The following is a 21,851-nucleotide window of genomic DNA, read 5'->3' as shown; positions in this document are numbered from 1 at the left end:
AAGAATTTTAAATAAATGGAAGAAGAGAACTAGTAGTCCAAAATTCTATTTATGAGCATGGATGACTTGAAAATTACATTTACCAGAGGCTTCTCTTCCTGGAGGAGCAGAAGCAGAATATGGTGATGACCTTAATAGCTTCCCCAGATTTACTCAACTATTGGGTAGATCTGCTGATCAACGTATCTCTAACAGCCTGATCCTACCATTCCCAACTCTGAAAGATATAAAATACGAGGATAAATAAAAAAATAAAGGCAAAAAACATTTAACGGCTTTAATAGAAGTAACTATGCACAACTGAACATATCACTTTTCCACATAGTCCCCATGCAAGACAATGCATTTGTTGTATCGTTCAACTAGCATTTGAATACCTGCAGAGAAGTTTTTTAACTGCTCCCAAATCCAGATGAGGACTGCTTCCTTTACTTCATCATCAGAGGTGAATCTGCAACCTCACAGTGTCTCCTTCAGTGGGCTGAAAATGTTATAATACTAGGCACCAGATCTGTGCCTTTAAGAAGGATGTGGAAGACTTTTGAACCCAAGCTGCGGCACTCTCTCTTTTGGCACAGTTGCTGTATTAGTATGTGCATTATCATGTTGCTGCAAGATTGTTTTGGACAACATTCCTTTTCTTTTGCTGCAATTGCAGGTTTAAATTCATTTTGCAGCCAAACACAGTAATTTTCACTGTTCAGTTTGCCCATGTGCTGAAGAACCATGGGGTGGAAGGAGACGTACATAGATGGATCAGAAACTGGTTGGAGGGTAGAAAACAAAGGGTAGGAGTGAAGGGTCACTACTCCGACTGGAGGAGGGTCACGAGTGGTGTCCCGCAGGGCTCGGTGCTCAGGCCGCTGCTATTTAATATCTTCATAAATGATCTAGAAACAGGGACGAAGTGCGAGATAATAAAATTTGCAGACGACACCAAACTATTTAGTGGAGCTCGGACTACAGAGGACTGTGAAGAATTGCAAAGGGACTTGAACAAACTAGGAGAATGGGCGGCGAAATGGCAGATGAAATTCAACATTGAGAAATGTAAGTGTTACATGTGGGGAGCAGAAACTCGAGGTACAACTAAACAATGGGAGGGATGTTATTGAATAAGAGTACCTAGGAAAGGGACTTGGGGGTAATGGTGGACATGACAATGAAGCCGTCGGCACAGTGTGCAGCGGCCGCTAAGAGAGCGAATAGAATGCTTGGTATAATCAAAAAGGGTATTACAGCCAGAATGAAAGAAGTTGTCCTGCCGTTGTATCGGGCGATGGTGCGCCTGCATTTGGAGTACTGCGTCCAATATTGGTCGCCGTACCTTAAGAAGGATATGGCGTTGGTCGAGAGGGTTCAGAGGAGAGCGACACATCTGAAAAAAGGTATGGAAAACCTGTCATATTCTGAGAGATTGGAGAGGCTGGGTCTCTTTTCCCTGGAGAAGAGGAGATTTAGAGGAGATATGATAGAGACTTATAAGATCATGAAGGGCATAGAGAGAGTAAAGAGGGACAGATTCTTCAAACTTTCTAATAACAAAAGAACAAGAGGGCATTCGGAAAAGCTGATAGGAGACAGATTCAAAACAAATGCTATGAAGTTCTTCTTTACCCAACGTGTGGTGGACACCTGGAATGCGCTTCCAGAGGACGTAATAGTGCAGAGTACGGTACTGGGGTTCAAGAAAGGATTGGATAAATTCCTACTGGAAATGGGGATAGAGGGGTATAGATAGAAGATTACTACACAGGTCCTGGACCTGTTGGGCCACCGCGTGAGCGGACTGCTGGGCACGATGGACCTCGGGTCTGACCCAGCAGAGGCATTTCTTATGTTCTTATGTTAAATGCACCAAAATAGGTCCCTTTCTGTCCCAAAAGAAGGTTAGCATCATTTTCTTGGAGGAGGGCCGACGTTTCAATTTTTTCACTGGAAAAGACGGATGTCTCCACTCTATGCTTTGTCTTTTGCTCTCTGGGTTGTAGTGAAGCACCCATGTCTCGTTATTGGTGACAATTCTTTTCAGAATACTCAATCTTCTTCATATCATCTCAGGAACTCGGTCACAACCTCCACTTGCCGCTGCTTGTGCAGATCAGTAAGCTGTTTGGGAACCCATCATGTGCAGACTTTCCTGCATCCCAAGTCATCATGTATTATGGCAAACGCAGATGCATAGCCGATATCCAAATATGCAGCTAATTGAGGCACCGTTATCCATTGGTCTTCTCTAATCAAGGCATCTGCCCTGTCAATGTGATCTCATATGCGCAATGTTGATGGGTGACCAGAATAACCTTCATCGGTTTCATCTGCTTTTCCCGCTTTAAACCTTTTTACCTACTCATAAACCTTTCATGGTGCTATGTCCATACTGAGTCAATATCCGACAGTGAATTTCCACAGATTTCACCCCCTCTGCTGAATGAAAGCGCACTACTGCATGTTGATCTTCGATGGTGCAATCTCACAATGGAGCGTCCATGTTTCTGACATGGACCATACTCACATGCTGAAGCAGCTTAACTGATACTTGTTCAGAAATCTGCACGACAGGAATTTATAGTTGTTTAATAAAGAAAAAAATGATTCCACATTGTCAAATGTGTGACTGCTAGACTTTTGTGAAAGTCATGGACTAAAACTAAGATGGAAAATGAAAGTTATAATATGCGTTGTCTAGTTTTCTGGAATTACATAAAAATTTATCTCAGCATGTGCCAATCTTTCATTGACACAAGACTGAGTGATATTGTGCTCCAAAATAAGGACAATCACCCACTTTTTTGTTTGACTCAATCTCTACAAAATTAAACACAGTGGGAAGAAATGATAAAAATTTTCCTGACACATTTTCATATTGGAAATATAGTGTCTCATACTTGTATTTATCCAACAAAAGATCTTATTTTTCCAGCTCTAAAGAACTGAGAAAATTTTCCTAATCACCAAACTACCTCCTGTGATCTCTAGACAGGAACTTGTGTTAACCGAAGAGCATCATAGACTAGACACACAGAAATTATGTTAAAGTGTGCCACAAGGAAGGGACACACAGAAAATCCATTATAAGGAGTTACAGAGCAGTGTGTTAACTCCACATGGATGTATCCTTCCCCCAAAGTACTACTGGAGCAATATATTCCCAGCACAAGACAATGTCACTCACCCAGGCTAAGAGCAGCACGATGATGGCGAAGACACAGGGGCCCATCATGTTCCACACACCCCTGCGATCCAGTTGCATGGACATGGCAATGAGCAGAGTCCCCAGGATGAAGAGCACCTGGGAAGCCAAAAGCAAAGCATGATAAAATGAGGCTTGATGGAATGGAAGGTGGTGTGACAGGAGAAGGTAGGACACAGCAAGACTCAGGGAAGCAAACACACTAAACTGTGTTTTGTCTCTTTTGATATCTTTACAACTCCTATTTCCACTTTACCTTTATTTGTATTTAAATTAATTTATATTCTATCTTAAACCTGCAGGGTAAATTTTGCAACCGACCTAGTGTATTGGACTCAAAATAACAGAAATAGGGATATGTGTAATATTACAATCTGGTGAGTGCTACTCTGGCATGATATCTGGATATTTTTAAACATTTGAATTTTAAAAAGCTATTATAAATCTCTTATTGAAAATGAACATGTGCAGAGGAAGGAATTAATGCCAACTCAGAAGTGAGAAGGCCACACAGAGGATAGAAAGGGGTGAGAATTTATTTAATTTGGAAAAATGTTAGTTCAAGACTATTCAAAGTTTATTAAGACAAGTAAGATAGTTAAAAAAAAGGGAAGAGATTACAGTCATGACAGGGAAATATGGTGTCCAGCTTGGTGAATACCTTTTCTGTAACACAGTGAGTGAAAGTAGCCTCAGGAGGAGGATGCAAGGCACATGTAACCATACACTAGTGGAATGTATAAGGCTGAAGAGAAATCAGACATTTATCGTTGTCTCTGACAAACTCATGTTAGATTTTGCATGCCACTCTGGGTGAATTAACTTCATGTCTAAGTTGGCATCTGGTTGGATCAGTGTGTAAACTGAGTAATTCAGATTATGGTGATCTTAAAACCTGGAAGGTATAAGTAACGTTTCTGAACAATGATGTTTGACAATAGCACCTTTTGAAGCTCTATGATCATATATTGTTGCTCTGATTGGCAATATCTTGGCACTACTTATACCTGCTATTATTGAATATACCGTACCGTCCATGTTTTTGAGATCATCATAAACTGACTCCAAGCTGAAGCTGAAACAAGGTCAGTGTTGGATCATTAATAAATTCTGCACAGTAACTTGTCAATGATTCCTTGTGGAATATCTTCATTGGCCAAGGCCAACTCCTTATTTCGGAAGGTTGAAACAGCTTCTCTTAAAAAAAGAATGTCTATGATAATTTTGAATGGAGAGGCTTAATGGTTAGAGCTGAAGAGCTGCAAACTTAAAACAAAAAAAAATTGAGAAAAGAACTCTGCACAAACCAAACAGTAAAAAGGAGCAGGGGTATAACTGCAATATGCACTAGTATTTTAGAGGAAGAACTCTGGAGAGATTTTTCTTCTCTTTTTCTTTGGTTTTTTCCATCTCTTTTATTAAATATTCTTAAATATTCAATTTCTGTGCACTGTGGAGACTAGTCACAGTCTCTGAAGAACAGACCCTTCAACTTGTCCCCTTAGAAACTGCCAAGAATACTGTCCATCTGAAACCAGAAGTTCTGTGAACTGATTATCTAACGTATCCTATTTCCTGTGCGTTTGTAGCCTATGCACATTTGTCATCTGAAAATATAAATAATCTACAAGTACAATCTAGATCACCATCCCAACTCTTGTAGGAAATGCATCACTCATTGAGTGACTTTCTTAGCTGTCTTTATCAATGCTTTGCATCTAACTTGCCAGTGCTTGTGTTTCTTTTTATTTTCTTCATTCTGATCTTTTTTCCATTCTTTAAAGGATGATTTTTTGGCTCGGATAGCCTCTTTCACGTCACCTTTTAACCACGCTGGCTCTCGTTTCCTCTTCTTTACACCTTTGCTGATATGTGGAATACATCTGGTCTGGGCTTCCACGACGGTGTATTTTTAAATAACATCCATGCCTGGTTTACAGTCCTAATCTTTACAACTGATACTTTTAACTTCTTTTAAACCATTTTCCTCATTTTATCATAGTCGCCCTTTCAAAAATTAAATGCCCCTACAGTAGATTTCTTTTGCAACGTTACTCTCGGTATCAGCTCAAATTTGATCACATTATGATCACTGTTTCCCAGTGGACCCAACACAGTTAACTCCTGTACTATGTCTTGCATTCCACTAAGGACCAAATCTAAAATAGTACACCCTCTTGTTGGTTCCCGGACCAGTTGTTCCAAGATGCAGTCATTTATGACATCTAGGAATTTTACCTCCCTAGCACTCCCCGATGTAACATTTAACCAGTCAATGTTGAGTAATTGAAATAACCCATTATTATAGTGTTGCCCATTTCTCCAGCTTTCCTAATCTCTGAAAAAGGAAAAAGGTTATAGAGGAGATAAACAGGGAGAACTGTTCAGACAGAAGAGATGAGCACTCTCAGATACTCCCTCTGCATTTCTGCTACTTACATATTTCAGGACTTTTTTAATTCTGGACATACAGAGTACTGTCACCCAAATGGAGACGACAGAGCCCAGGAAATCACAATACTGTAGTGTGTCATAATCCATGATGCACATCACTGCAATCCCAGGCTGGTCACAGGCATGATAAAACTGCAACAGGGAGAAAACAGCATCAGATCATCAGGATAGGCTCTGTGACTCTAAGAGGGTCATTTTTTAAAGAGGCATCTGGTTATAGGCAGCAAGGTGGCACATAAATGGGCAGAATTTTAGTTGTATCCATGTGTAAGTGGGCTCCTTCCTCCTGTGCACAATCAGTGGTGCATACATCAGTGTTTGGGAATAGTGTACAATTGCACATCTAATATAATCTAATATAATAAAGCCCTAAGCGCGCATGCACACTCCCACCTGCGTGCTCCCGTTTTCCGTGAGCTGTAGGGACCCGCAGGTAGGAGTGTGTATGCGCGCGGCGGCTCAGAGCCTGTCGGCCGTGGCGGCTCTTGCCGTCTGAAAGAAGGAAGGAGGAAAGGGGACGCGGAGAGGAGGCGCTTCGTCTCAAAGAGCCGCAAGCCTTCGGTCCAAGAGATCATTATGGCGCCGAGGAGGAACTGAAAAAAAAAAAAAAAAGGCAGCAGCGCCTGCGCAACAGCCGAGCATTACTGTCACACCACACCACGGCTGAAATCCACATAGGCATCTCAGTGGCGCTCCCGAGGAGGGTAACTGCAATCAGTCTCTAGGGTTGTAGGCTCTCTAAGACCTATCCTTTTTGGCAGCTTTAATAAACAAATGCTAGCTGGAATGAAAAACCACCACAGTATTTTTGCACAGGGTAAAGGGCTGAAAAAGCAGTGGCTTAATCACATCATTTTAAATCCTGTTGATTGTTTTCCCAGTATAGCTTTACTACCTAAGGTCAGGCAGAGTGACAAAGACCTTGGAATTTAGGGCCTAATGAGCTCTCTCTTGCCATCTTGGTTAGGTCCCTCGATTGTGGCTTTAGACTGAGCAATGGCCATTTTGGGATCAGTAATTAGGCATAGTATAGGGATAGATATAATGGCACATTATTTTGTATATTAACATTTGATTAAGATATGCTACGGCTAGATTGTGACTTATAAAGATATTCCTCTGTTTTCATTTTTGCTGTTACTATGTTTGTTTAATTTCCTGTGTTGTTTGCAGGCTTTTTTGTTTTCATTTTCTTTTAGGGAAAGAACACTGACGAAACAAGTCAAGAGGCATAGCAGAAATGCTCAAGAGCAAACGTGCTTTGCTTTGGGGGGAGGGTTGTGCTGGGGGGCAATCTTGCATTGCTTTGGGGAGGATAAAGAAGGGGGCCATAGAGAAAGACAAAGAAAGGCAGGCAGGCAAGGGGCCACAGAGAGATAGAAAGACAGCGGACAGGGAGAGAGACAGAAAGAAAGAAAAACAGACAAACAGGGGGCCAGAGGGAGAGAAACAGACAGAAAGAAAGACAGTAGGAGGGAGAGAGATAGAAATAAAGAAAGAGACAGGGGCAGGGAGAAGCACAGACAGAAAGAAACACAGACATACTGTACATATATTCTAGCACCCGTTAATGTAACGGGCTTAAACACTAGTATAGATTATAAATAAAGTGGTACTTCGGAATCTGAACACCCCAGAACTCGAACAACTTGGAATTCAAACTATTCTTAAAATTAAATTTTGCCCTGGAATCTGAACGCTGCTTTGGAATCTGAACGTACGGGAACTGCAAGCGACACTCAGCCCAAAGCTTCCCCTCTGACGCAGCTTCCTAGGAGGGAAGCTTTGGGCTGAGCACCGCTTGCAGTTGCCGTTGATCTTGCTGCTTATGCCTGTGGGAGTCCGATCTTGCTGTCTCTGCCAGGGGGGCCTGATCTTGCTGAGTTTGTGGGATCAAGGAATGGATTAATCCAGTATCTACCATTTTCAATGGGAAAAACTGTCTTGGAACTCGAATGTTTTGGAACTTGAACGGTGTTCTGGAACAGATTAAGTTCAGATTCTAAGGTACCACTGTACTTAGAATCAACGTGCTTTCTTTAGAAATCTAGGTGCAATTCTAGGGCTGGTGTAAAAGGTCTGTACCTGCAAAGTAGGCATGCGTTAAGTATCTTATGATGGTATTTTATAAAGACAGGTGCCTACTTTGTAAAATAGCCCAAGCTTACATGAGATACAGTACCTCCTTTATAAAATTACTTGCTAAATGCAAGCAGCCAATGTGCAACTGAATAAAATCTTTAAATCCATAGTGAGAGCATGGGGGAGAAGTCAAATGTATAAAGGAGATGAGGAGCAGCCGCTCAGAATGCAATGCAACCCAATCTAGGTGTAACCAGGAGAAAAAAAAATCTAGCTGAATTTTGTACAATATTTAATTTCTCTGCACAATCTCAAAGACCCTGGCAATGCATTCCATAAATGTGGACCCACAACAGAAACTGCTGCTCTTTGCTTTTTTTTTTTATAACGAGTCTCATTTAGCGCTTCAAATCGATATCCTCATAGTGGATTGTGACCTCAAGTTTCTGGGAGGTATATACTGTTTCAACAACTGTTTTAAGTACCAAGGTGTCACCCTATAAATCACCTGATGTACATAAATGATGCATTCTGGACACCTTAGTAATACCTAGCTAAATTATGGGTGATCTATGTAGAACCTGGACTGTAAGTACAGAATACAAGTTCATGTATCAGGAAAGAATCCATCATGGAGTTAAGAAGCAGCTTAGTGGTTATAGAAGCATGCTACAAAATAAAATAAAAATAAATAAATAACACCCCATTGGGAAGCCAAGATTCAATTCAGCTTCTCTTACTGACAATCTGTGACTGAGCAAGTCACTTCACTCTCCACTGCCTCAGAGACAGTCAACTTACTACCATATATTCTCAATAATAGTTTGAAGATAACTCAATACAAAGATATTCACAGAGTCCAGTGAAGAATTCACCCGTGTAAGATGAGTTCTTAATGAGGTCCGAAAGGGGTATCAGACAGCCCTACAAACAGTAATGTTTGAAGGGAATAAACTCTTCATTTGCCCCACGGTACCTCCTCCTCCGTATTAATTCTGCTTCTTTTTTCCTTTTTTTTCAATAGTTACTATCACTTTTAGTCATTTCTAGTGCTTAAGTCTTATTATTTCATACAGTTACTCATGAATATCAATTCTGAATACTTAGCTTTCAGCCTTGAAATCATTCCCCTGAATGCCAACGCGTTTCGGATTCTTTGTCAAGGCAACATGGGGAAAGCTACTGTTGTGAACATACACTACGTACCGCCGAACGAACACTCCTCTTGGACAAAGAATCTGAAACGCGTTGGCATTCAGGGGAATGATTTCAAGGCTGAAAGCTAAGTATTCAGAATTGATATTCATGAGTAACTGTATGAAATAATAAGACTTAAGCACTAGAAATGACTAAAAGTGATAGTAACTATTGAAAAAAAAGGAAAAAAGAAGCAGAATTAATACGGAGGAGGAGGTACCGTGGGGCAAATGAAGAGTTTATTCCCTTCAAACATTAGGGCTGTCTGATACCCCTTTCGGACCTCATTAAGAACTCATCTTACACGGGTGAATTCTTCACTGGACTCTGTGAATATCTTTGTATTGAGATATCAGAGACAGTCAAGTCAGTTTAGGCAGGGAAATAACAGTACCTGAATGCTCTCTCTTCTTGAGCTTGGATTTGGAAAAAGTGAGTAATAAATCTAATAACTCAAATCCAATCCCCTAGGGTATATGCATTACATAATATGTTAAGAGCGAGAACAAGAAGTATGGATGGAGGAGCGGAAAGAGCAGACAGAATAATTAGTAAACTCACGTACTGTGGAAAAGAACATGGTATACACATAAACAGAAGCTTCCACAAAATAGTATCGGTAAACAGCCACGGCGATAGCTGGGATAAACATGAGGTTACTGAGTGAGAGCAGCAGAGTAGCCAGGAGCTGCTGGGGCACAGAGACAGCATTTGTAGAATCAGTGCAGCTCCACCCACTCCAACCTGAAGAGAGAAAGACAAGGATGTGAGCCATTACCAGGACTTATAACACTGCTTTACTATCAGCACTGTATCATGATGCTTCACACTACACACAGCTCATGGAGCCAGAAGCCCTACACAATGCACTGGTAATCTTCCAGCTCTCACTTGAGGCATCCTTCACCCTTTCTTTTGGGATTCTCCAACCATCCATCATTGTTCCCTCCTTTTCACTTAGACCCCTCCCTCATCCCCTTTGGCTTTCATGCCTTCACACTCCTCTATCTCCCTCTTCCATGGCACAACAGCAATCTTTTGATTTGATTTGATTTCTTATATACCGCTATACCGTGAGGTTCAAAGCGGTTTACAATGAAGATAAATTAAAGATATATTAAAATAAAATAAATAAAAATGGTACTTTGGATTTCCCTAGCTGTCCCGAAGGCTCACAATCTAGCTAAAGTACCTGAGAAAACAATAAATAAAAATAAAATAAATGAAATAAAGTAAATTCCAGTCAGACAATAGGATCTGATGTTAGAAGTTCATAAAGACGATATTCCAAGGAGCGAAAGCTGGTATGCTCCTTAAGCCCTGACGTATGCAGCCTAGCCAACACACAATATTTCAGCCATGAGGTTTCCCAGGAAGTAGTAATGAGTGCTAAAATGCAGGCATGTCATTTGGATCAGATGACCTCTGCAACAGCCAGACAACCGCCACTATCATCTCGGTGCATCAGCTGCATTAAATGGTCAACTGCCACCATTCTCAGATCCGATATCTAGTATGGTATAGAACCCTGCCGGATCGGGTGAGGGGCGGAGCTGTGCTCTTAAGTCTCTGCTACTGCTTCTGCTGCCTGCTGCTGGTTTCGGTGTGGCCCCGGCGTCTCCATGTGCTCACCGTTATCCCCTGTTGGATCGGGGGAAGGGCGGAGCTGTGCTCATTAAGTCCCTGCTGCTGATTCTGCTGTCTGCCGCTGGTTTCGGTGCGGCCCCAGCGTCTCCTCGTGCTTAACCGTTAGCCCCTGCTGGATCGGGGGAGGGGCGGAGCTGTGCTCTTAAGTCCCCGTCGCTGCTTCTGCTGCCTGCCTAAGTTTCCAAGTTTGTTTAAAATTTGATAATCTGCCTATTATGTTTCTAAGTGGCGTATATTAATCTAAAATTGGGGGCGATACATAAAATAAGACATACAGTTGTACTGAAACAGGAAGGGAAAAGGAGGAAGAACTACATCGTAGGATAGGAGAAGACCACATTTAGGGACAATACACAGGGAGGGGATCCATCTGTAATAAAGATTTAATGGACAGAAAAAATTATAGATTGAAAGCATCTTTAAATAAGAATGCCTTCAGTTTAGATTTAAATCTAATGACATTTCTTTGCGCAGCTAGATTGGAATAGAATTCCACAGCGTGGGGGCGGTTACTGAAAATATTGTTGAACAGGTCGTGCTAATGTGTCTTAGGGAAGGAATTGATAGCAGATGTTGGGTGTTAGAATGGAGGGATCTTGCTAGAGTATATGGAACTAGAAGTCTATAAATTCTGGGGATTTGGTGGCAAGTGGAGATTAGCCTGAAGAACGGTTGCCATCAAACTTACCAGCTTTACAGCTACATGCAGCATAGAGGTAGCCGTGTCTTCGCAGTAGCTTGCACACACCATATGTGCCACAGTCATTTAGGCAAGGGTTCAGGTAAGCAGACACTAGAACTCTAGCGTTCACACTCCCACATTCCCTGGCAAAGGACAAACATCACAATTAGTCTGCAGAAATAAACAGCACTCAGAAAACAGCACAAGAACTAGTCGATAACCAAGAACTAATTTACTAGTACTGGCTCCCATACGAGCAGTAAGAGTCAAGCAAAATTTTCCCCAAAATAGGTTAAACCCTCATAAGGACAGTAAAAAAAAGAGCAGAATCGGCCAAGGTATTTTAGTTGTTTTATCTGCTGCTGAAGCCTTATCTTCTACTACTCCAATTAAGATTATTGTTAATGGAAACCACTTGAATGAGTTTTGTCCACTAAAATGATATAAACACTTATAAATATGAAAAGATGTCTGTCCATAAGGGCACAGCTGGACAGGCAGCACCTGTTGGTGCTTAGGAGGCCTTACTAGACAGGTAATGTCCACCCACCCATGGATGGTATGGAATGATTCATTGCAGCTGTTTCATCATAGGACATTTCAGTGTGGCTGCGACAAAACGACCGCGATGAATCGTCCCATTACGGGGAGGCTGGGCTTCACAGTTCCTGAAGAGGGTGGCCAACACATCAGATGCAGCAGCTGCGGCAGATGCTTATCCCTCCAGGGCCCAGGCTCGGAGACAATGCAGCAGCTCCGGCGACAGCTTCTCCCCACCACCACCATAGAGGTGCTGGATCGTGATCGTGAACAGGGGGAGAGGGGAGGGTATAATTTTTTTTTGGGGGGGAGGGGGGCATCACCCTCCCAAATGCTGAAATTTGGGGGAAGGGGGCACTGAAATTGGACAATTCATTGCAGCAGTTTCAGCATGTCCATTTCATAATGAACTGGCCATCCTAGACCCACAAATGGACTGGCACACTTGCTCAGAAAGGCCCAAAGTGCAATATTACTACAAAATGCCCTGAAAGATATGACACAGTAACCCATCACTCTAGCTTTAGATGCCTGTCGTAGATCAGGTTGTCATGGTGAGCCCATGTTATACAGCATTTGACTCAGTCAGACAACAGGACAGATATCCTATGATTCTCATCCGGCCTTGTAACAGAAAAACTCCAATCCCTTAGGCCCCAGCCCTGCAATCCCAATAGGCCATAGCTCCCATGGATATATCAGCCTTAGATACTCGAGGTCCTTCCAATGTGGTTAAGTAACATCAACACAGCTACAGGTTTAAATCATACACAAAAGGTTACACCAACATAACATTAACACATTTTATATACTGTGTCAACCTGAAAGAGCTCAAAACAGTCCCCAAAACAAATTCCAAAATATAGGGTACAAAAACAAATCAAAGGGATCACCAACAATAACCCTCTAATATTTAAATAATAAATAACCAAGTTTTAAGTAGTTTACGGAACCTCAAATAATCATGCTTTATTTGCAATTTCAAAGGAAAAGAATTCCAAAAGTTTAACAGCAGCATAACTAAAGGTCTTCCTATATGAAGACTACGGAACAGTTAATACACATCAGAAAATCTAGTTCATGAAAAACTGGATGCTTGCCAAGCTTTTGAACCAAGAGCCCCACCATTTGCAGGCATGGGTGTTACCCAAGCCTCTGGTTCAAGGAGAGCTCACAGCCAATGCATACCTTTGGTTCCAGGGACACACCACCTGCAAGGTCAGATACCATCTCTCAGTTTCAGGGTAGGGAAGTATATGTGTTCCATTAGGAGAGCTGAGGTTCATTTGGAAAGGATAGCCTTGAAAAAAAGCTGAAGAAAGAGAAAAATGTTTGTCATCAACAAATAGAGAATGACAGCAACAAGCTGCAACACTGAGATTTTGGTGAGATATGTCAATCCTATAGCAGTGAAGTCATAGTTGAGAGTTGGAAGCCTCCTCAACACCAAGGCAATAGTTCATTCCACAGCAGTGAGGTTGCAGTTGAGGGTTGGACATTTTTCTTAAGAAGATTATGGCAGTGAAAGCAGGAGGGACAAGACTGAGATTGCAAGTTAGAAGAGGAAAGGAGGAATGTATGGAGGCCGACAAGATAAACATTGAATAAGTATTTTCTGTGTTCAAAGAAAGAACTGGAGTACCATCTGATGGGTCAGATATACAAAACCTTTATCCCACAGACACAAAATAGAAGAAATTGTTAGTATATCAGGATCGTTGGCAGTGGTGAACATAAGGGTACATATGATAAGAGCAGGTGTCACATTTACAGAAGAGAGGTTTCAGTGAGATACAATATTCCCTCCCCCCGCCAAACCTGGAATGGATGGATTTATATTATTTTATTTATTTATTTGGATTTAGCTCAAACCTTTTCCAGTAGCAGCTCAAGATGAGTTATATTCAGGTAGACTATGCATGCCTCGACTTAATCTCAGTAAACTTATGCACATACTGGGTACACAAGTATTATAAAAACTTATTTCTGCATTAAAAATGATACATTACCTCAGAAATGCCTTTTTAAACTGCATCTAGAGAGCATATATACTAATCTTTCAATGGCTTTCCCACTTATTTGACACTACAGGTAGGATATAGCTGAATTTCTTTGCTTTCTGTTAAAGTGCTGATTTAAGGACCCACCCACTAGAGGCTGACCAAAACTGGGGTTTTAGTTTTCAGCCAAAACTGAACTGCAAATTTCAAGTGCTGGTTTAGTTTTGGCAAAAAACAAACAAAACCCCTCCCCCACGATCACTTTCAGTGGCTCCCACCCCACTTCCCTCCAACTATACAAAGGCCCTTCCTGGGCCTTTAAAACCTCCTAATGATCTAGTGTAGGGTTTGGCAACCTTTTTACAGCAAAGAGCCAATTTATCCAAAATGTTTGACCCAAGATTTACAGAGTCGCAAGGTGTAGCTTCTTTCCCCTCCAACCCCTTGCAGGTCTCTGCACCTCTCCTCTCTCCTTCTCTCCCTCCCCCAACCCAGCCAAGGTTCTCTCCCATCTCCAGGCCCCGACCCTTTAATCTCCCTCCCAACCCCATGATTCCCCCTCCCATCAGGCCTACCAAGGTACCTGGTAGTCCAGCAGGAGTCTTTGTGGCAGGAGCACAGCCCTCTCGTTCTTGCCTCCTCGCGGCTGCCTTCTAAAATGGCTGCCAAGACCTCTTGCAAGAGTTCACAGCAACTATTTTAGAAGGCAGCCACAAGGAGGCAGGAGTGAGAAGGCCGCGCTCCTGCCACAAAGACCCCTGCTGGATCACCAGGTACCTCGGTAGTCCTGGGGAAAGGGGGATCATGGGGTTGGGAGGGAGATTAAAGAGTCAGGGCCTAGAGAGCTGCATGTGGCTTGCAAGTCGCAGATTGCCAACCTCTGGTCTAGTGGGTCTTCAGGGCAAAAGCGATCACCAGTCAAGCTAGCCCCCACAGGTACCCGCTGGACTTCTCACGGCAGCCTTGCAAGACAGCCACTGAAGGTCCCGGCAACGATTCTGAGATAGAAAACAGCATAAGCAGGAGTGCCTGGTGACTGCTGTGGGATGTCCCAGCAGCCATTGTGGGATTTGAAGCAGCATAAGCAGGTGCAGTCTCAGCAGCTATTTTGGCTACAGAAACCACAGGGACAAGAGTGAATAGGTTGGGAGATCCAAGATGGCTGCGGTCGTGGTTTACTGAGCAACCGCCCGCAAGCCTTACCTGCTAAATCTTTTCTTCCGGCGGTTTTTACCATCGTTGACTGTGATTATGCCGAAGAGGAGAGGAAAGGGTGCCTTTGCAACCTCGCGGCGCTCTGGTGTGGTCTCCTCCGGCAACATTGAGGAGTTGCTGAGGCAGAGGCAGATGCAGGGCACCATTGGAACGTCGGCATTGCCACTGCCTGGGACGCTTCCGGGAGACGGAATGGAGGCGTCGTTTCGGGCTCATGAGATCTCGTTGAACCTAGACGTGAGAATTCCTCCTCCCAATCCTCGTGCCGCCAGTTCCCCGGGGGTAGAGAGGCAGTCGGAAGTCAGCATGCGGTCTCCCCCTGAGGTTGCTGGGAACGGCGAGATAAACAATGCTTCAGGCTCTCAGAGTTTGCAGCAGAGCCTGAATACACACGAAGATGGTACAACACTGGGGTTAGTCCCGACCCAGGAGGAACAGGGAGGAGAAGGTCCTTTGGTTGGTGAGCCTAACTTTTCACTATCAGATTTGCAGACTTTTAATATTGTAAAGCCCCAAGAAGTCACATTGGAGGCTTTGTGGGATCTGACTGCCAATTTGGTCAGAACAGTGAACACTAATTACTTTCAGATTGAGGGGAAAATAAAATCCCAGAAGGAAGTTCTTCAGATAAAACAAGACCTGGGAGAATCAAAATTAGATATTCAGAATATTAAAGATCAACTTAAGTCTTCCAAATTGCTTCAGGAGACATTAATTAAGGACAATGTTAACTTAAGAAGGAAGATAGAGACATTTGAAAATTTCTCTAGGAACAATAATCTTAGATTGATTAATTTTCCCCAAATTTTAACAGTTACTCCAAGAGAAATGTTAAAACGTTATTTTTGGAGATATTGGAAGTACCGGAAGATTCATTGCCTCCTTTCACTCAGGTCTATTATTTACCGAATAAGAATCAGGATTACCAGGAAAGAAACCAAGGACCAATTGATGTATCTGCTTTACTTGAATTGTCCGATAAAGAAAATGCAATACCTGCAAACATTGATTGTGACCTTGGCTATCACATTGGATAAAAATTGGCTTCTGAGATTATTCTTCAAAAATAAAGAGAAAAAATTTCTTGATTTTAAGATACATATGTTCCCAGATTTGGCAAAAGATACACAAAGGCGTAGAAAAGAGTTTCTGTTATTAAAACCTGGAGTTTTGGCTCTTGGGGGAACTTTTTATCTTCGTCATCCCTGCAAATGTATAGTACAATATAATTCTCAGAAATATTTTGTTCTTATATAAAAATTAGTGAGATTTTTTTTTCTTCTTTTGCTGTAATCACTTTCTGTACAAGTTATCTTGATTTGTTATTTGAAAACTATAAATAAATAAATAAATAAAAAAGAATGAATAGGGATTGCTCTTGCCCTGAAGACCCGCTAGACCATCAGGAGGCTTAAAAGTAGGCTCAGGGAATGCCTTTGGGTGGTGGGAGTGTGAAGGGGGTATGGGGTGGCACAGGATGGAGCGTGATTGTGGAACGAAGTAAGCAGGGGTTTTAGAAGAAAATGCACTTGCAATTTTGGTCTAAACCAAACCCGATTTCAGGATTGTCTCAGTGCTGAAAACAAAATTTGGTTGGGCTCTACTACTCACCCTCCCTTCCTCTCACCCAGCTACCCATATAGTGGGGCAAAAGCAAAGATCCTTATCTGTAGCAAATGTTCTCCAAGGACAGCAGGCACATATTACATTACATTACATTAGTGATTTCTATTCCGCTTGTACCTTGCGGTTCAAAGAGGATTACATAAGAAGAGAGCTGGACATTTCCAGGAGGGAACATTACATTGGAGAATTTCTGGTACAGGTACAAATTGAGGATATAGATTAAATTACATTGGAAATTATTTCAGGTTTCGTTACATAGAAAAGTATTCTGCTTCCTTACATTACATTACATAGAAAAGTATTCTGCTTCCTTACATTACATTACATAGAAAAGTATTCTGCTTCCTTACATTGGTAGATAGTTGGTTTCGGTAGGAGATATTAAGTTTCAGGTTAGTTACTTGGCTTTCCAATTCCTTTTTTTTTTTTTTTTTTTTGGGGGGGGGACGTTGAGGATAAGGTGCCAGGGAGTGGGCTGTGCTTGGTCAAGTTAAAGAGGAGAGTAGGAGGGGGAGGTTAAGTAGATTGTATATACTTTTTGAATAGAAGTGTTTTGATTTCTTTACGGAATGCTTTGAGGTCAGATATTGTGGTTAACAATTTGGTGATGGAGGGCTCGTTTTGCTGCTTGTGTTGCTAGGAGGTTATCATTTAGCTTTTTGCGATGAGTGCCTTTGAGTGGTGGGTAGGAGAATGGGGTCAGTGTTCTTGTTCTGGGTGGAAGGTTACGTTTTAGGCGATTGTTTAGGTAGATAGGTGCAGTACTGTTAATTACTTTGAAGAGTAGACAGTATAGTTTGAATTGAATTTTGGCTCGAATCATCCATGACATCATCCATGAAACATACACTGCCAAGTGCACCGTCACTTTAAATCTTTAGGCAGTGCCCAAACTGTGCACTTGCCAGCCTTCCCACCTGATGTCAGCTCACAGTATCATCAGTTCAATAATAAAGTTAAGAAGCGAACTAGGGAAGGCGGACAGGCTGTGAGAATCAATGTCTGTGTCCTCGGAATACACCTGCTACAGGTAAGTATCTTTACTTTATCCGAGGATAAGCAGGCATAATATTCTCACATATGGGACTCCCAAGCTGCCAGGATCATGTTTCTGGAAGAGGTTAAATACTGAATATACAGGAGCCTGGTGAAACCCTACAGGGTTAGAAGGAAAGGGTTGGCTTTAAGTAGAGAACAGATTTTGCAGAACTGCTTGCCCAGACTGTTTCTTCTGGAGTTGTGCTCTAATCAGTAGTGAGAAGTCCTTAACCCTACCAATTTGTAAATCACCATATTTGTATGTCATTCCCTCTGCAGTCCCCTAACCTCTATAACTCTTCCATTTGTATTTACCTAGATGAGCAGCATATATTAATTCACCATTTTTGCCCAGTATATCTATCGTAATTAGGTTATAAGCTCTTTCGAGCAGGGACAGTCTCTTGCATGTTTAATGTACAGCTTTGCATGCATCTGGTAGTGCTAAAGAAATAATAAATAGTAGTAGTAGGACCAAGTAGCTGCTTTGCTGCTACTTAAGAGGCCCGGAGGTATTTCTGGAGTCAGGACTCACTGAATCGGTGAGTCTGATTTTTTTTAAAAAACTGAATCTATTCGAATTGATTCAAATTGGCAAACTGGGCAGCACTACTGTGAGGCAATGTCAGGCAGAAAGGCACTGGCACACATGTGGTATGGGTATAAAGTGACAGTGCACTTGGTAGTGTCTGTACCAAGTTCCATGGATGTCACCTACATGTAAGAATATACATATGCCTGCTTGTCCCCGGAGAAAGCTTGATTTTTTGGAGTTTTATGCATTTAGATAACGTGGTTCCCATTCTCAAATTTACCTTCACTTATAAACCTACTTTCGGGAATAAACAAGTCAATATTTAAACTAGAGAATGACACGGGGACAAATTTGTCCCCATCCCCACAGGAATTCAATTTCCACATCCCATCCCCATGAGTTTTGTCATTGGTATTGTCCCTGTCCCTGCCACATTCCTATAAGCTCTGCCTTAACCGCACACGCCTTGAACACTTATGATTTTAAAGTGTTTGAGGCCCTAATTTTCAACATATTGAAGAAAAAAAAATTAAGGAACACACCAAAGAGTTGAATGATTTAAGAAAGGATATGACTGTCTCTAACTCATCTATACAGAAATTTGAAAAGGAAATGCATACATCTAAACAATTTCAAGAGACGCTAGTTAAGGATAATATTAATTTGAGGAGAAAAATCAAAATGCTTGAGAATAACTCTCGTAGTAATAATTTAAGGCTAATTAATTTTCCTAGGCTTGCGATGGTAACCCCTAGAGATATGCTTAAGAGATATTTAGTGGAAATGTTAGAAATATCAGAAGAAATGTTACCACCATTTTCACATGTGTATTATTTACCTGATAAAAGGCTTAATCAACAGCAAAAAAATCTTTAGATCAAGAACCATTAAATGTTTCAGAATTATTAAAGACTTCTGATAAAGACTTAGCATCGCCAGCCACTTTGATTATAACTGTAGCTCTTCTGATAGATAAAGCATGGTTGTTAAAACTTTACTTTAAAAATAGACAAAAAGTTTTTCTTGGTCATAAAATACAGATGTTTTCAGACCTTTCATGGGAGATGCAAAAGCGCCGCTGTGAATGTCTTCTTTTGAAACCTGGGGTTATATCCTTGGGAACTACTTTTATTTGAGACATCCTTGTAAGTGTATTGTGTGTTACTGTACTGTTAAGTATGTGTTCTTTGAACCATGTCAATTGACAACTTTTGTGGCAATGTCTTATCTGGATGGGGAAAAATATTGAGCCCTATAACTTGATTTAAATATGGGATCTCATTTTCAGCTCTAGAGCTATCAGCATTCTTTTAATATACTTTTGTATTTGTTCTTTTACTTATTTCGCTGTTTCTAAAGTTTTGGATCAAAAAGAGGACTTGAGCATAAATAGTTAAATGTTATTTTCTTTATTATTTGTAAAACCAAATTATGTTTTACTATTATATTATTGCTTTCTGTACAAGTGTAATACTTGAAGTTTAAGTTGAAAATCAATAAAATTATAATTACAAGTAAAGTGTTTGAGGCTTATGCAGATGAGGATGGAGCTTGCAGGAATGGGGCAGGGGCAGGGACAGGGACAGGAAAAGAAATTGCGGGGACGGGAAAATGAGTTCCCGTGTCATTCCCTAATTTAAACCCTAAGTAGGCAGAGTCTGGGCACAGTAGAGGCTGCCAAGTATGCACATAAACAACATTATAAAATATACTGATTTATGCACATCCTTGAATAGTGTAAGTGTAGAAAATGAACATACCTTGCTAGGGGGCATTTATTCAGCCAGTGGCAAGCAGTGATTTGCTGACCACTGACTTTATGCCTGGATATTCGATGCCAGGCCATGTCTAGGCTCATGACACTGAAAATCCAGGCACTTGTGGTCAGCTAAAACTTAAGAACCCAAACAAAAGAGAGAAGTAAAGTGCCTGAATATTGGCACGCAACTGGCTAAATGTTAACTTCGTTCCCAGAATGCCCACAAAATAGCAGGTTTGGCTTGGATGCTGAGCGATTTCAGCAGTACTGTCTAGTTAAGTGCTGCTGAATACGCCTGTTGGCTCCTGGCCATTTAAACCTTGTCCGGATCTACTTTTGTCCATTAAAACTGCTTTGAATAAGGATCCCTTATGTATCGTAAAATAGTCCCCTTAAACCAGGTACCCTGAATAAAATTACTCTGCGCATGTATATTCAGCATTACCATCCACAGACATGGCAGAGCTGAATATAATAAGAGCACTGACTGCTGTCTACTTTACAGACAACAGTGATATTAAGCCACTATTCACATAGCTTAGTGGTTTAAGTAGGACAGCATAAAGAATGTCTGTTGATTTGGCAAACACACTTGCTTTGCCCCTGCATTATCCATACCAGGGAGCCAAAGACTTTTCACCAGCAATATCCAGATACTGCCCCTGAAAAACTGATGGATGAGGGTTTATACATTTCGCAGCTGGCTAAATATATAAACCCCTTTGATTAGGCTGTTCAATGTTCTCTAAGGCTCCCCCACATGCTTCTTTGTCTGCTTGAACCAAACCATAAGCTCCGCAGAGAGCCACTTGGTTGGTTGAGGAGAGAGTCCTAATTAATAAAACACAGAACTGCATCAGAATTACATTTTTTTTTAAAAGTTGTTTTGTTTTTGTACAATTTTGAGGCTTTCTAGTCCTTATCTGGAGTCATTTCCTCCATTTCCAAGGTCAGATATTTCCTGTAATGATGAAATGAAAGTTTACATCAGATGCTTCCTGAAGCAGTGAGAAGAGGAAGATTTGACAGCCTTTATTCTCTTTACCAAGTTTTGCACTAATCTCCATGGCCATCAAGGTTAGTGGTGCTATGGTAAGATTGGGACTTTCCTACTTATTGAGGGTTGGGCTTTAAACACATTCCCTCTAATGCAGGCTGCCGCAGTCTTTTTGGAACTCTGATACTGTTATACTATTTTTTTAATGGCAACATATGTGCAGCAACTCCTAACAAAATAACAGTTGTTAAAAATTCAAATATTAAATTCTATAAATCTATATGCAAGTGTCTCACACATTAGAAACATAGAATATGACAGCAGAAAAGGGCCACTGGCCCAACAAGTCTGCCCACTCTAAGGACTCTCCCCCCTAAGCACTTCCACGAAGTGAGCCCACATGCTTATCCCATTTTTTCTTAAAATCGAGCACGTTGCTTGCCTTAATTACCTGAAGTGGAAGATCATTCCAACGATCAACCACCCTTTCAGTGAAGAAATACTTCCTAGTGTTGCTATGAAATCTCCCACCCCTGAGTTTCAATGGATGCCCTCTTGTTGCCATAGGTCCTGTAAAGGAAAAAGATATCTTCTTCTACCTCAATACGGCCAGTTACATATTTTAACGTCTCTATCATATCTCCCCCTCTCTCTGCGTTCCTCGAGAGAGTATAGCTGCAACTTACCTAGACATTCCTCATATAGGAGATCCTTGAGTCCTGAGACCATCCTGGTGGCCATTCGCTGAACTGACTCCACTCTCAGCACATCCTTTTAAAAATGTGGCCTCCAAAATTGAACACAATATTCCAGATGAGGTCTCACCATGGACCTGTACAACGGCATTACAACTTCGGGCTTCCGGCTGGCAAAACTTCTTCGGATG

General features: G+C 41.5%; 1 protein-coding gene across 1 annotated transcript in view; it reads right to left on the bottom strand.

The window, feature by feature from the left end:
• PGAP6 (post-glycosylphosphatidylinositol attachment to proteins 6) overlaps positions 1 to 21,851 on the bottom strand; it is a 111,662-nt gene that overhangs the window by 10,559 nt on the left and 79,252 nt on the right. The window contains exons 8-12 of the mRNA XM_033915134.1: positions 12,984 to 13,107; positions 11,262 to 11,398; positions 9,492 to 9,670; positions 5,633 to 5,779; positions 3,176 to 3,292 (exon numbers count right to left, since the gene is read on the bottom strand). Of these exons, the coding sequence (XP_033771025.1) occupies positions 3,176 to 3,292; positions 5,633 to 5,779; positions 9,492 to 9,670; positions 11,262 to 11,398; positions 12,984 to 13,107 (704 nt within the window). The remainder of the gene's footprint in view (positions 1 to 3,175; positions 3,293 to 5,632; positions 5,780 to 9,491; positions 9,671 to 11,261; positions 11,399 to 12,983; positions 13,108 to 21,851) is intronic.

The sequence above is a fragment of the Geotrypetes seraphini genome, chromosome 11 (genome assembly GCF_902459505.1).
Source record: "Geotrypetes seraphini chromosome 11, aGeoSer1.1, whole genome shotgun sequence".
NCBI lineage: Eukaryota > Metazoa > Chordata > Amphibia > Gymnophiona > Dermophiidae > Geotrypetes > Geotrypetes seraphini.
The sequence above is the reverse complement of the archived record's forward strand: the minus strand, read 5'-3'. Positions and strand labels throughout refer to the sequence as shown.